Source organism: Cnephaeus nilssonii (assembly GCF_951640355.1).
Source record: "Cnephaeus nilssonii genome assembly, chromosome: 13".
NCBI lineage: Eukaryota > Metazoa > Chordata > Mammalia > Chiroptera > Vespertilionidae > Cnephaeus > Cnephaeus nilssonii.
The window spans coordinates 2077661-2089486 of record NC_137084.1 but is presented as its reverse complement, the minus strand read 5'-3'; the positions used below and the strand labels follow the sequence as shown (position 1 = coordinate 2089486).

The following is an 11826-nucleotide window of genomic DNA, read 5'->3' as shown; positions in this document are numbered from 1 at the left end:
GAGAGAAACATCAATGATGAGAGAGAATCGTGGATCGGCTGCCTCCTGAATGCTCCGTACTGGGGACCAAGCCCACAACCCGGGCATGTGCCCTGACCGGAATCGAACCTGGGACCCTTGAGTCTGCAGGCCGACGCTCTTATCCACTGAGCCAAACCCGCTGGGTTGACACTCGTCTTTTCTTGTTGAGTGAGGCCACCAGATGCCCTTCTGAGGAGTCGAGTCCTTAAACCTGCTCCTGAGCTCCTGCCCAGGGTCCTACGGGCAGCATGCCGCAGGAAGGAGGGAGCAGGTGGGGCGGCGACCGGGGAGGGGTGGGGGCACCGTCTGCGTCTGAGGCTAATCCTAGTGGCGTGCCTGCCAGGGCAGCCGCAGGGTCTGGGACAGATGGGTTTCTGGGGGAGGCTAATGTCAAAGGCAGGCGTCGGGTGAACAGGACGTGAGGGGTGACGTGGGGATCAATGTTCCGTCCTTGGACCCCCCACATCCCCTTTCCACACTCACTGTCCCCTTTGAGGGGACGAGAAGGAAAGGATACCCAACGTCTACAGTAAAGTTTATTTCATGCCGGAAGTGAAGGACAGCACCCTCCTAAGGAGACCGACGTGCCAGCAGAGCCCAGGGCACGGCTTGGGAGCCAGGCCCCACTCGGGAGGCGGCTGGGCCCGCTCCGCCTGGGCCAGGCCTCTGACAGACAGACACGCTGAGCTGCCCTGCAGGCGGAGGAGGCCTGGACACGGCGGGTGCGGCCTGCGTGGGCCGGGGTCTCGGCCCGGGTCGGAAGGAAGGCTCGGCAGTACAGCCTCCACACGTGGAGAGGGACCTGCAGGCGGGCGGGCCATACCGCCGGCGGGAACAGGGCGGGCACGGCGCCAGCGGTCCAGGTTCTGGGTCAGCCAGTTTGTACACCTGCCCCAGCTGTCCTTCAGGCACGAGGTCTGCCCGGAAACGGGTGGTGACTCCAGGCACCCAGTGCTGGTGGGGGACAGCCGTGCCCTATCTGTCCCGGCCACTGAGCTGGAACAGAGGAGAGGGCAGTCGGTCACCTGGAAACACCTCGACGGGCAACGCCAGCGGCACAAACTCTTCCTAAAGCGAAGCTTTCTGTCCACAAACGCCGCTTGGAGCCAAATCAGCTGATGCGGGCAGGGCGGGGAAGCAGCCAGTCGCGGCGTACCCGGCACTTCCTCCCGGACAGCAACTCAACCCCTGAAGTCATAACCCGACTTACACCCCTTGGGAGACCAGGGGCACCGCGGGGCAGATCTTACAGGACCAGCTCCCAAGCCCACAGGCTCCCCGGCAGCCTTGCTGTGGTGGGCGAGGTCAGCCCGAGCGGGAGCCCCAGAAGCTGTGGGCGCCCGCGCCAGGCTGTGCCTCTGCCCCTCTGCCCGTGGGCGTCGGGACCTGGATGGTCTTTGCTCGCCTCCTCCTGACACCTGGCGCCAGCCTATGTCTCAGCTCAGAACCAGCCCGAACGAGAGGCCTGGAATGACGACGGAGACCTAAGGGCAGTCTGACCCTTAGCCTCAGCTCTTTCTGGTCCAAGTTGGCAGGAGATGAGGCTGCGGCCAGAGGGGGCTTCTGCCAGAGGGGGTGACAGCGCAGCCGGAGGGTGGGGTTCCCAGACGTCCGCCTGGGGCCACAGGAACCAGATCACACCCTGGTGACTCGCGCGGGGGAGGGGCGGGGGTCTCCCTCCTGGGGAAGTCACGCAGCACGGCGACAGGCGGGTCCCCGGAAACCCCACCTTCTGTAGCCGCTTGTCTGTGGGTTTGACCCCTGGAGCTTCATGGCTCTAAGGCCTCTTTCTACCCTGAGCGCGGCCACGGTCAGCATCGCCCGCGGGCTCCACCCCGCACTCGCACAGCACTTCACGTCTCGGGGTGCCGGCCCCCTCACTCAGCCTCACGCCTCAGCCTGGAGCTGCCGACGCTGCTTATTTCCGGGGACAAAAGGCCCTGGGTCCCTGCCTCCCTGGCCCGCAGGCTCCGCGGGTGCTTCTGGGGCCGACCCGAGGTGACCAGGACCACACCTCTGTGTGCAGACGCCCAGGCGGGCGGCCTGGACTGACAGCCGGTGTTAGCGGCCCTCAGCCTGTACCTGCCCCGTCCCCGCTGGACCAGGACTGACAGCCAGTGTTAGTGCCCCCAGCCTGTACCTGCCCCGTCCCCGCTGGGCCAGGACTGACAGCCAGTGTTAGAGCCGCTCAGCCTGTACCTGCCCCGTCCCCGCTGGGCCAGGACTGACAGCCAGTGTTGGTGCCCCCAGCCTGTACCTGCCCCGTCCCCGCTGGACCAGGACTGACAGCCCATGTTAGTGCCCCCAGCCTGTACCTGCCCCGTCCCCGCTGGGCCAGGACTGACAGCCGGTGTTAGAGCCGCTCAGCCTGTACCTGCCCCGTCCCCACTGGACCAGGACTGACAGCCAGTGTTAGTGCCCCCAGCCTGTACCTGCCCCGTCCCCGCTGGACCAGGACTGACAGCCGGTGTTAGAGCCGCTCAGCCTGTACCTGCCCCGTCCCCGCTGGGCCAGGACTGACAGCCCATGTTAGTGCCCCCAGCCTGTACCTGCCCCGTCCCCGCTGGACCAGGACTGACAGCCCATGTTAGTGCCCCCAGCCTGTACCTGCCCTGTCTCCCGCTGGACCAGGTCCTTCAGCTCCTCCGTCCAGCCCAGCAGCGCCACCAGCCTGTCCACGCTGTCCACCAGCTCCCCCAGCTGCAGCACGTCCCTGCTGCGAGGGTGCCAGGCCAGGGACCCCGCCGCCTCCTGGTTCATGAACACGCGGGGCACCGAGCTCCGCACGGCCTCCGACAGGCTGGCAAAAGGCTCCACCTGAAAAACGGCCAAACGTGAGGAGCGTGGCCAGCCTCGACCTCAGGGGACTGCGTGCGCCCCGGGAGAGGAGCCCGCCGCCCCGGCCCTCCTCCCGCTGCTCCCTCCCCCTCGTCCCAGGCAGTCCTGTCTCCCACTGCCCGCCTCTGCGGGTCTCCCCGGCCAGGCTCACCACTGTCCTCCCACCCCCAGGCTCACCCCCTCCGGCACAGCCTGGCAGTCTGCTCTGTCCTCGCTCCACTCGGCGGGCAAGGACCTGGTCCCGCACTGAGTGTGTGTGTGTGTGTGTGTGTGTGTGTGTGAGAGAGTGTGTGTGTGTGAGTGTGTGTGTGTGTGAGTGTGTGTGTATGTGTGTGTGTATGTGTGTGTGAGTGTGTGTGTGAGTGAGTGTATGTGTGTGTGTGTGAGTGTGTGTATGTGTGTGTGAGTGTGTGTGTGTGAGTGAGTGTGTGTATGTGTGTGTGTGTGTGTGAGTGTGTGTGAGTGTGTGTATGTGTGTGTGTGTGTGAGTGTGTGTATGTGTGTGTGTGTGTGAGTGAGTGTGTGTATGTGTGTGTGTGTGTGTGTGTGTGTGAGTGTGTGTGTGTGGTGTGATGTGGCCTTTCCCATGACCAGTGGAACTCATCCCAGCCCCGCACGCCAGGGGGCAGCCCCTCCACGCCCTCCCTGTGCAGACCCCCATAGGCCTGACTCATTCAAGAGTCAGTGTGAAAGCCCCAGCCGGTGTGGCTCAGTGGATAGAGCACCAGCCTGTGGACTGAAGGGTCTCGGGTTCGATTCCAGTCAAGGGCATGTACCTTCCTGGCCCCAGTCAAGGGCGCGTGCAGCAGGCAACCAATCAATGTGTCTCTCTCACATTGATGTTTCTTTTTTTCTGTCCTCCCTCCCTCCCACTCCCTCAAAATCAATGGGAAACACATCCCCGGGTGAGGACTAACGAACAACAGTGCCAGAGCTCCACACCCTTCTCTCAGCTCCTGGGGCTGGATGTGCTCTCTCCCCACACTCTCCCTGCACCATTGCACCCCTGTACTCCCTGCTCCCCACTATAATCCCCCTGCACCCCCACACTCCCTGCTCCCCCACACTTCCTGCTCCCCCCTATAATCTCCCTCACCCCCACACTCCCTGCTCCCCCCTATAATCTCCCTCACCCCCACACTCCCTGCTCCCCCCTATAATCTCCCTCCCCCCCACACTCCCTGCTCCCCCCCACTCTCCCTGGACCCCTGCCCTGGGCCCAACCTGCAGGGAGGTCCCCAGGATGAGCAGCAGGTCCGCGGTGGGGAAGTCCACCACGTGCAGCAGGAACCTCTGGGGCAGCGCCTCCCCGAAGAACACGATGTCGGGCTTCACGACGCCGGTGCAGACTGCGCAGCGGGGGACCCTGTCCCCCATCACCGCGGCCTGGGGACACGCGGGAAGGGGCCGAGGAACAGGCAAAGGCAAAGCGAGCGGTCCTTCCCGCGCTGAGCAGCGTGGCAGCCCACGTGCCAGGAGCGCTGCTCCGCACCGTCACCATTCCCCCTCCGTCTGAGCCCCCGGCTGCGGGCGGCTCCACACTGTGACTCCCACTCCGGGCACGGTGGCGGGATGGGGGGGGTTGGCGGGACGGGGCTCCTGATGTGGACCCGGCTCCCTTTTGGGGTGAAGCAGTGCTTTCCACTAGAAGGGGTGGCGGCACACCGCGGTGAGTGTAGGGATGCCTGTACCACAGGTCACCTTAGGTCGGGGACCTTCACCTCCGCACAGGTGAAAGGCAGGGTCCCGGACATCGGACATCGCCAAGATGCCGGCTCCGCCCACTCCGCCTGAAGGAGCCACCCCAGAACCCCGCGAGGCGAGGCGGGGAGTGGCCGGGGCCTCACTGCTCCGCCACAGTAAGCACTGCCGCCTCCCCGCAGCGGGCGGGCAGGCCCTCCTACTGACACCCGCCAGGCGCTGTGCTCCGCGAGGGAGCAGGTGCCGTGTTAAGCACATGGTCCACCACTGCAGGCACAGGCGCGTGTGGGAGGAGGTGCGTGTGCGTGTGTGCGTGTGATGCGCACAGATCTTCTCTTAAAGGCACCAACACGCTACACCGAACTGACAGGTGGTTGAAGGAGTCACCTTCCCTATGTACTTCTGTGCTGCCTTCATTCTGTGCAGGCACGTATCAGCTCTACCTTTCAATAAAGAGACGGTCCCAACTACCACCGCTCCGTCCTCAGGACACAGTTCATAGACAACCCCGCCTGCAGGTCTGCCCGCCCGACGGGAGGGGGGGCGGGCGGGGAGGGGGGCACTCACCCAGAAGCCCTCCGCCGGGGCGGCTCTGCGGCACACGGTGCAGGTGGCAGAGGCGAAGGAGCCGTGCGCTTCGACCAGCCTCGAGTCAGGGATGCCCGCCGCTGGAAGGGAAAGCTCAGCTCAGTGCAGCTGCGGGGAGGGGGGGGGGACGGGGGCACAGGGCGGGGGGGGGGGGGCCCGGCCCCAGAGCACAGCTTGCGAGGCCCAGGAGTCCTCCCTCAGAGGGGGGCTCCCAGAGCAGCCAGCCTCAGGGAAGACAGCCTATGAGCAGCACAAACACATCTGATGCTCCTTCACATCCCTCTGCTCCACACACGCCAAGGGAAGGTGAGAGGGACAGAGGTGCAGCCCGTCTCCAGAGCTGGAGAGACAGACAGACACAGCTGTTCCGGCAGCGGCTCTGAGCGCTGTGGTGGACAGACGGTCCAGCTGCAGGCGGCCTCCCGCGGTCCCGTGCTCGTCCTGACACCACACCCAGGAGAGGCCACAGCCACGGAGCACACGGTCCCTCCGTGTGTCCACTGCTGGACGACCACTAGCAAGGAAGCATTTCTCGGAGTCGAGGTGCCGCCTGGCTGCGTGGTGGGCGGCCGGCAGTGTCTCGGTCAGCACCGGTCAGCACCGGTCGGCGCCACTGCGGGAGGGAAAGGGCCCAGCTCCCGCAGGTGACGGCCAGCGCGGTGCTCAGCACCAGCCGGGAACCGCTGCCATCCACTCCGCACACGAGGAACCGCCGTCACACGGAGTCTGCGGACAGAGGAATCTCCAGGCCTCCGAATGATGGGTTAGAAGTCCTCATCTGCTAGGGATACCCAGTGGGTTTGTAGGTTAAATCTGTAACGCCAGGAATTTGCTTCCAAAGGGTCTGGAGGTGACAGAGGCGGGAGAGCACGCCCGAGGACGGGACCGAGGGCGCACACCCTTTCTCCTGGTGCTCGACAGGCCCCATCACAGCACTGAAAAGGCCGACGAGCAGATCTAGGAGCCCGGGGTCGGCGTCCGGTCCCCAGAAACCAGCAGCAGGTGCTGGCGGTCGGGTCCCTGTGAGGATGTGGGACAGCTGCCGGGAGGGCCGCACCTCGCTCCAGCCCGTCGATGTTCTGGGTGTAGAGGCGCAGGAGCAGCCCCTTGTCCTGGAGCAGCCGCAGGAAGTAGTGGATCACGTTGGGCCGGTAGCTCCCCGGGTGCATCTTCTTGGCCCACGTGAAGAAGGGCCTGGGGTTGTGGAGGAAGAAGGTGAGTTCGAATATGGCCTCGGGGTACGGGACGTCGCAGTGCTGGAAGCTGCTGTAGAAGCCGGTCCCTGGAGACCTGAAGAGGAGCCAGAGCCTCAGAAGAAGGGGAGTGGGGCGCCGGGGGAGGGGGTGTAGGCCGGGGGGGGGGGAGTGGGGCACAGGCAGGGGGAGTGGGGCGCAGGGTGTGGGCCATAGGTGGGGGAGTTGGGTGGGGGGAGGAGTGGGGGGAAAGCGTGGGGGGGAGGGGCACGGGCAGGGCGGCACCTGAAGTCGGGGATGCCGCTGGGCGTGCTGATGCCAGCCCCCACCATGACCACCACCCTCTGGCAGGCCCTGGCTCGAATCAGCTGGGCCACGTCCTGCAGGGAGAGCTTCTCCTTCGCACTGTCGCCTCCGTTTCCAGAGACACTGGAGACTCCCGCAGCAAGACGGGTGGGCGGCCTTCCGCCTGCAGAACTGACAGCAAAGGGAGAGGCCGGCCGCCATCAAGTCCAGGCAGGTGGTCCAGAGCGAGCCGCCTGCCCCCCCACCCCCCCGCTGAGCTGGCCACGCGACCCTCCTGCCCCCAGTGCCCACCTTTCCCAGCAGGAACGAGTCCTGGGCTCACGCTGAAAGCCGTCCTACTCAGGGCGAAACCATTCCCGCGAGTGGGAGCCGTGCGCGAGGAATGTCACAGGCCAGGCTGGGGGGGCCCCGCCCCAGGGCCCCCCCCTTTGTGGGCTGCGGCTCGCTCTGCAGAGCCGTCACACTAACACGGATGTGCCACACACGCAGCGGCGCGTAAACAAAGGTAAACTTCTTAGACTCCACACCAAATATGCCGGGATGGGAAGTGGGCTGTGGAGACCCTTCCAGAAGGAAGCATCGCCCCCTGACAGCCAGGGGTTCTAACTGCCGCCGCCAACATCCCCCGCCATGCAGAGGCGGCGCGCAGCCCGACGGGCGGCTCCCTGTGGGGGAGCGAGAGGGTCTGCCACGGGGACAGGGCCAGACACGCAGCGAACAAGCCCCGGCTCGGCGAGGCCTCGGGAAAGCCCCGGAGACACAGAAGCCGCCAAGGAGCACGAGGCCGGAGCCTCGCCGGCACCCCACCACGGCGCTGGCCACTCGCCCGGGTCCAGGCCTGCCAGCCGCCCGGGCCCTCCCACACGCCAGGGCTGGACAGCCGTGACCTGGGTGTAGACCCCTCCCCCCTGACGGGAAAAGAGAGGCAGCCATGGAAAGGACAGCCCTCCCAGACGATGACTCAAAACCGGAAAGGGAGTATTGACTCACTGTGACCCCGAAAGGAAGAAGCCCCCAGTGCAGCGGTCGGCAAACTCATTAGCCAACAGAGCCAAATATCAACAGCACAACGACTGACATTTCTTTTGAGAGTCTAGTTTTTTAAACTTAAACTTCTTCTAACGACACTTCTTCAGAATAGACTCGCCCAGGCCGTGGTATTTTGTGGAAGAGCCACACTCAAGGGCCAAAGAGCCGCATGTGGCTCGCGAGCCGCAGTTTGCCGACCACAGCCCTAGTGCACGTCTTCAGACTCGGGCAGGACAGTTAGGGCTCATCTTCCAGGAGAAAGACCCCCTCCCGCTCCGTTTGCTCCCCACCAAGCCGGGACCGAGTCCCTGGGGCGGCCTGCTGCTCAGGGCTGAGGGCTCGCAGCCCTGCGCCCACGGGACCCCGTGTCAGCCACAGTCCCACTCCAGGGACAAGCCTCACACACCCTCCTTTCAGCCCAAGGGGGCTCCCTGCTTCTCCCGCGCCTCCACCCGGCCACCCGGCTCTGCAGCTCCTAATGAAGCCCCTGCTGAGCCCGGGGAGAAGCCCCTTCCTCCTCTGAAAGGTGACAGTCCTGGTTCCCAGCTCCCTTAGGGCCACCCCTGCCCCTCAGCAGCGACCCTCAGGTGGCCTCACTCCGCTCTGGGGTCAGTGGCATGCAGTTCAGGGACTGCCACTCAGTCCACACCACCTCCTGTGTCGCCACCTCTCGGGCCACACAAAGCATCACCCGGTGACCCTGGCCCGACGGGTGTGGATGAGAAAGCGGGACAGGTGCACAGGCAAGGCCGAGGGCACCGCGAGGGTCCGGCCCGCGCTCGCCGCCTGGCTCATCGTCACCCACACCCCGAGCCTCAGCTGCCCAAGCCAAGCAAGGCCGCGACAACTGTCTCCTTAGAAACCCCAGAGCTGGCCGCCTCCCAGCCCCAGGCGCTCCCTCCCCAGCTCCTGCAGATCCCCATTCCCGAGCGGGGCTACCGCACCCCAGACCGCAGCTCTGCCTGCAAGTCAAGCCCCCTCCCAAGGGGTTTGCTGAGAGCTGGTCAGATGTCAGGCAGGAAAACCCAACCCTCCTGAGCTCCTCCTAAAGCTCACGGGAACTGCAGGAGGGACAGAGGGGAGGGGCGGGCCTGGGATGGGCTCACAGCCCCACGCGTGGCGTTTCCGAAGTGACAGGAGCAATGGGAGCGTCTTTTGTCGCAGCATTTGGTCTCTCACCCTCAGTTCCAGACGCACTCGGAGCCATAAAGGTGAAATGGGGTCCTGTCGTTCAAAGCAAGCCCTTTCCAACCCCGCCCGCGCTGAGGTTAGGGAGGGACTTTGGAAATGCCCTAGGGATGGGGGTTGGTTCCCCGGGTTGGAGCCTCCCTAAAAAACAAAAGGAAGGGGTTCCGCTTTCACGTTGGGAACCAGAAGCGCCAGCCGCACACGCGGCCTGAAGCCATGTGTTGGGGCCTTCCAGACCGGGCCGTACCTCTCCACTGGTGTACGCCTGCCCTTGAACACAAGAAGCCGGGGATCTGGTCCCTAGACTGGTTTCCCGAGGCCCGTGAGCTGCTCTAGCAAATGAATCAAAGCTGAGGAGGGGATCACGGGACCCTCCGACCGACAGCCAGCGGGTCAGAAGCACGGATGACCACCTGGACTGGCCCCTGTGGCGGGGAGCAGGCTTGTGAGACGGAGCCCTTAACTGTGGGGTCTGGCGCCATCCCAGGTGCTGGCGTCAGAACTGAGCCAAGTGTGTGGAAAACCGGACAACTGCTGGGTGGGGTTGCAAATAAGCATGTACCGGAGAGCTGTCACCCCTGCTGAGCGTGGCTGAGGCTAAGGCATCACTCAGGGACCCCCATGTGCACTGCTCACCTGGAAAACACACGGCCAGAATCTTACCAAATGTCTAGAACAGGGGTCCTCAAACTTTTTAAACAGGGGGCCAGTTCACTGTCCCTCAGACCGTTGGAGGGCCGGACTTTTAGTTTAAAAAAAAAAAACTATGAACAAATTCCTATGCACACTGCTAAGTTGGCTGCTAAGCAGGACAGGCAGCGGCGGCAAAAACACCCGGCGGGCCGGATAAATGTCCTCGGCGGGCCGCATGTGGCCCGCGGGCCGTAGTTTGAGGACCCCTGCTCTAGAATATACTTAAGATGTGTGACAAAGTGTACACGGCACATGGAGTAAGATTTACTGGATGTAGGGGACCCTGAGGAGCAAGCATGGGTGCTGCCTGGGAGAAGGAAACAAAGGATGATGTCATACAAGAGCCCCAAAATCAAAACTCAAAGGACAGCCGGCAGGTGTGGCTCGGTGGCTGAGCATCGACCTGTGAGCCAGGAGGTCACAGTTGGATTCCTGGCCAGGCACATGCTCGGGTTGTGGGCTCTATTCCCAATGTGGGGCGTGCAGGAGGCACCGATCAATGATTCTCTTAAATTATTGTATTTTTATTGAAATCAATAAAAATACAATAATTTAAACACACACACACACACACACACACACACCTCAAAGGGCAGAAATTCCACAGCAGAAAGCCGGTGCAAACGCACTGCTCCTCACAGCCCGTGCCTCCTGCTCTGGGACAGGGGCAGCGAGGCCTTTAATGGCAGTCCGAGTCCTTACGCGGCCCCTGGTAGGTCAGGTCACTCTCCAGCTACGACCCCTCACAAGCGCCTGCAGAGCCTGGCGGGGAGCAGGCTGCAGGGAGCGAGGTCTGCCCAGCGCCGGCTGTGCGCTCGCAGCCCCAGAGTTTACAGGTTGCTCGGGTGAACAGACGAGTCCTCGGTATCACTTTTCACCACGATGTTAGGAGCTGTGTGAGATGGCATCACGGGAATGCGTCACCATCTCCTTAATACTCGTCCAGTACCGGCAGTTAAATTAGTTTCCTAACAACCACGGGCCTTACGGGTTTTCCATGCGCAGCTCAGCTCCCACACAGGACTCCCCAGTCCTCAGGGACCCTAGGAGGACTCTGCACACGCAGGGAGGAGGGGAGGCGCTACCTGCACGGCCTCTCAGGGGACGAGAGCAGTGCGCTCGGCTTTACACCAGGAGTGGCGCGGCCAGGAATTGACCCAAAAGGTGAGCTCCAGAGCTCCTGCCTGGCCGCGGCGGTCAGTGCTGACCGCTGACCAGGAGGTCAGGGTCGATTACAGGTCGGGCACATGCGGGGGTGGGGAGGTGGGGAGCTGCGGGCCAGTCCTGCAGGAGGCTGTGGGAGGATGATCCTCTCTCGTCACTGATGTTTCTCTCTCCCTCTCCCTTCCTGAGACCAATAAAAAATACATTTTTTTAAAAGGTGAGCTACCAACTAGGTAATTCACCGCAGCGTTGTCTGTAATAACTAAAGATTAGGAACTGCTTCCATAAGAGAGTTATAAAGTCAGGAAACGTGGGTTCTGAAATGGCAGTAAGTCCCGGTCAGACCGTTAAGCGGAAGGGCAGGTGCAGACTAGACTGAGGGCGGCGATGTCAACAACCGGCACGTGGGTGTCGCCGTTCGCGCCCGGGAACCGCGAGAAGAACCGAGAACTGAGCGGGGAACGCGCCGGACAGGGCAAGTTCCGCTGCCGCCCCGCCCACCACGCGAGGGGCGCCCGAGGGTCGCCTCGCCGGGCACTGAACCCCCTGCGGGCCTTCACCCGGCCACCGGCCACCGCGGCAGCCCCGAGGCACCCGTCTCCCCCTGCCCGCCCCGCGGCTGCTACCCGGACGAACCGAAGCCGGCGGGCCCAGGCCAGCTCACCGCTCGGGCCCCAGAGCCTGAGGGCGCGGATAGCAGGCCGAGCCCACTGCGCCATGTCGCCAGAGCCCGCTCGCGTCGTCGTCCCCTCGCCGGGTCACGGCCCCGCCCCCGCGCGCTCGCCCCGCCCCCGCGCGCTCGCCCCGCCCCGCGCGCTCGCCCCGCCCCCTAGTCTCCCCACCCCAGCCCCGCCCTGCGCGTCCCGGGGGCGGCAGACGCCGGGTGAAGGCGGTTCCCAGCCCGCAAAGCTCCGCCCACAGCGGGAGTGTCACGGCTCCCTCCCGCGCGCCCACCTCTGTCAGCCGGGGGGCGGGCGCGCTTCGTGAGCGCTCACTGAGAGCAGGCCGCGCCCGCACGCTGCGTCCTCAGGGACTCCACGAGGAACGTACTGTCGCCGCTGCACTGGAGATAGGAGCGCAGGCGCGTACTCCTCACCCTTCAGGG

At 64.2% G+C, this 11826-nt stretch overlaps 1 protein-coding gene across 4 annotated transcripts; it reads right to left on the bottom strand.

Annotated features, from left to right (window-relative positions):
• Positions 1 to 50: 50 nt before the first annotated feature.
• Positions 51 to 11808, bottom strand: SIRT3 (sirtuin 3). 4 transcript variants are annotated; one of them, XM_079787907.1, is made up of 7 exons: positions 11676 to 11808; positions 6627 to 6818; positions 6206 to 6438; positions 5128 to 5228; positions 4084 to 4245; positions 2629 to 2838; positions 51 to 1017 (listed from the first exon to the last, which is right to left on the bottom strand). In XM_079787907.1, the coding sequence occupies exons 2-7, from the start codon at positions 6671 to 6673 to the stop codon at positions 997 to 999; spliced, it is 774 nt and encodes a 257-aa protein (XP_079644033.1). In that variant the 5' UTR covers positions 6674 to 6818; positions 11676 to 11808; the 3' UTR covers positions 51 to 996. The 4 variants fall into 4 exon arrangements, with proteins under 4 accessions (XP_079644033.1, XP_079644032.1, XP_079644035.1 ...); XM_079787906.1 differs by lacking the exon at positions 11676 to 11808 and adding an exon at positions 11358 to 11493; XM_079787909.1 differs by lacking the exon at positions 11676 to 11808 and adding an exon at positions 11386 to 11487.
• Positions 11809 to 11826: the final 18 nt, after the last annotated feature.

Coding starts and splice junctions, on each gene's coding strand:
- SIRT3 (XM_079787906.1), bottom strand. CDS start 11,440: ATGGCGCAGTGGGCTCGGCCTGCTATCCGCGCCCTCAGGCTCTGGGGC. Junction 6,439..6,626: donor AGCGGCATCCCCGACTTCAG/GTGCCGCCCTGC, acceptor GCTCCTCTTCAG/GTCTCCAGGGACCGGCTTCT. Junction 4,246..5,127: donor CCCCGGCGGAGGGCTTCTGG/GTGAGTGCCCCC, acceptor GCGTGTCCCCAG/GCCGCGGTGATGGGGGACAG.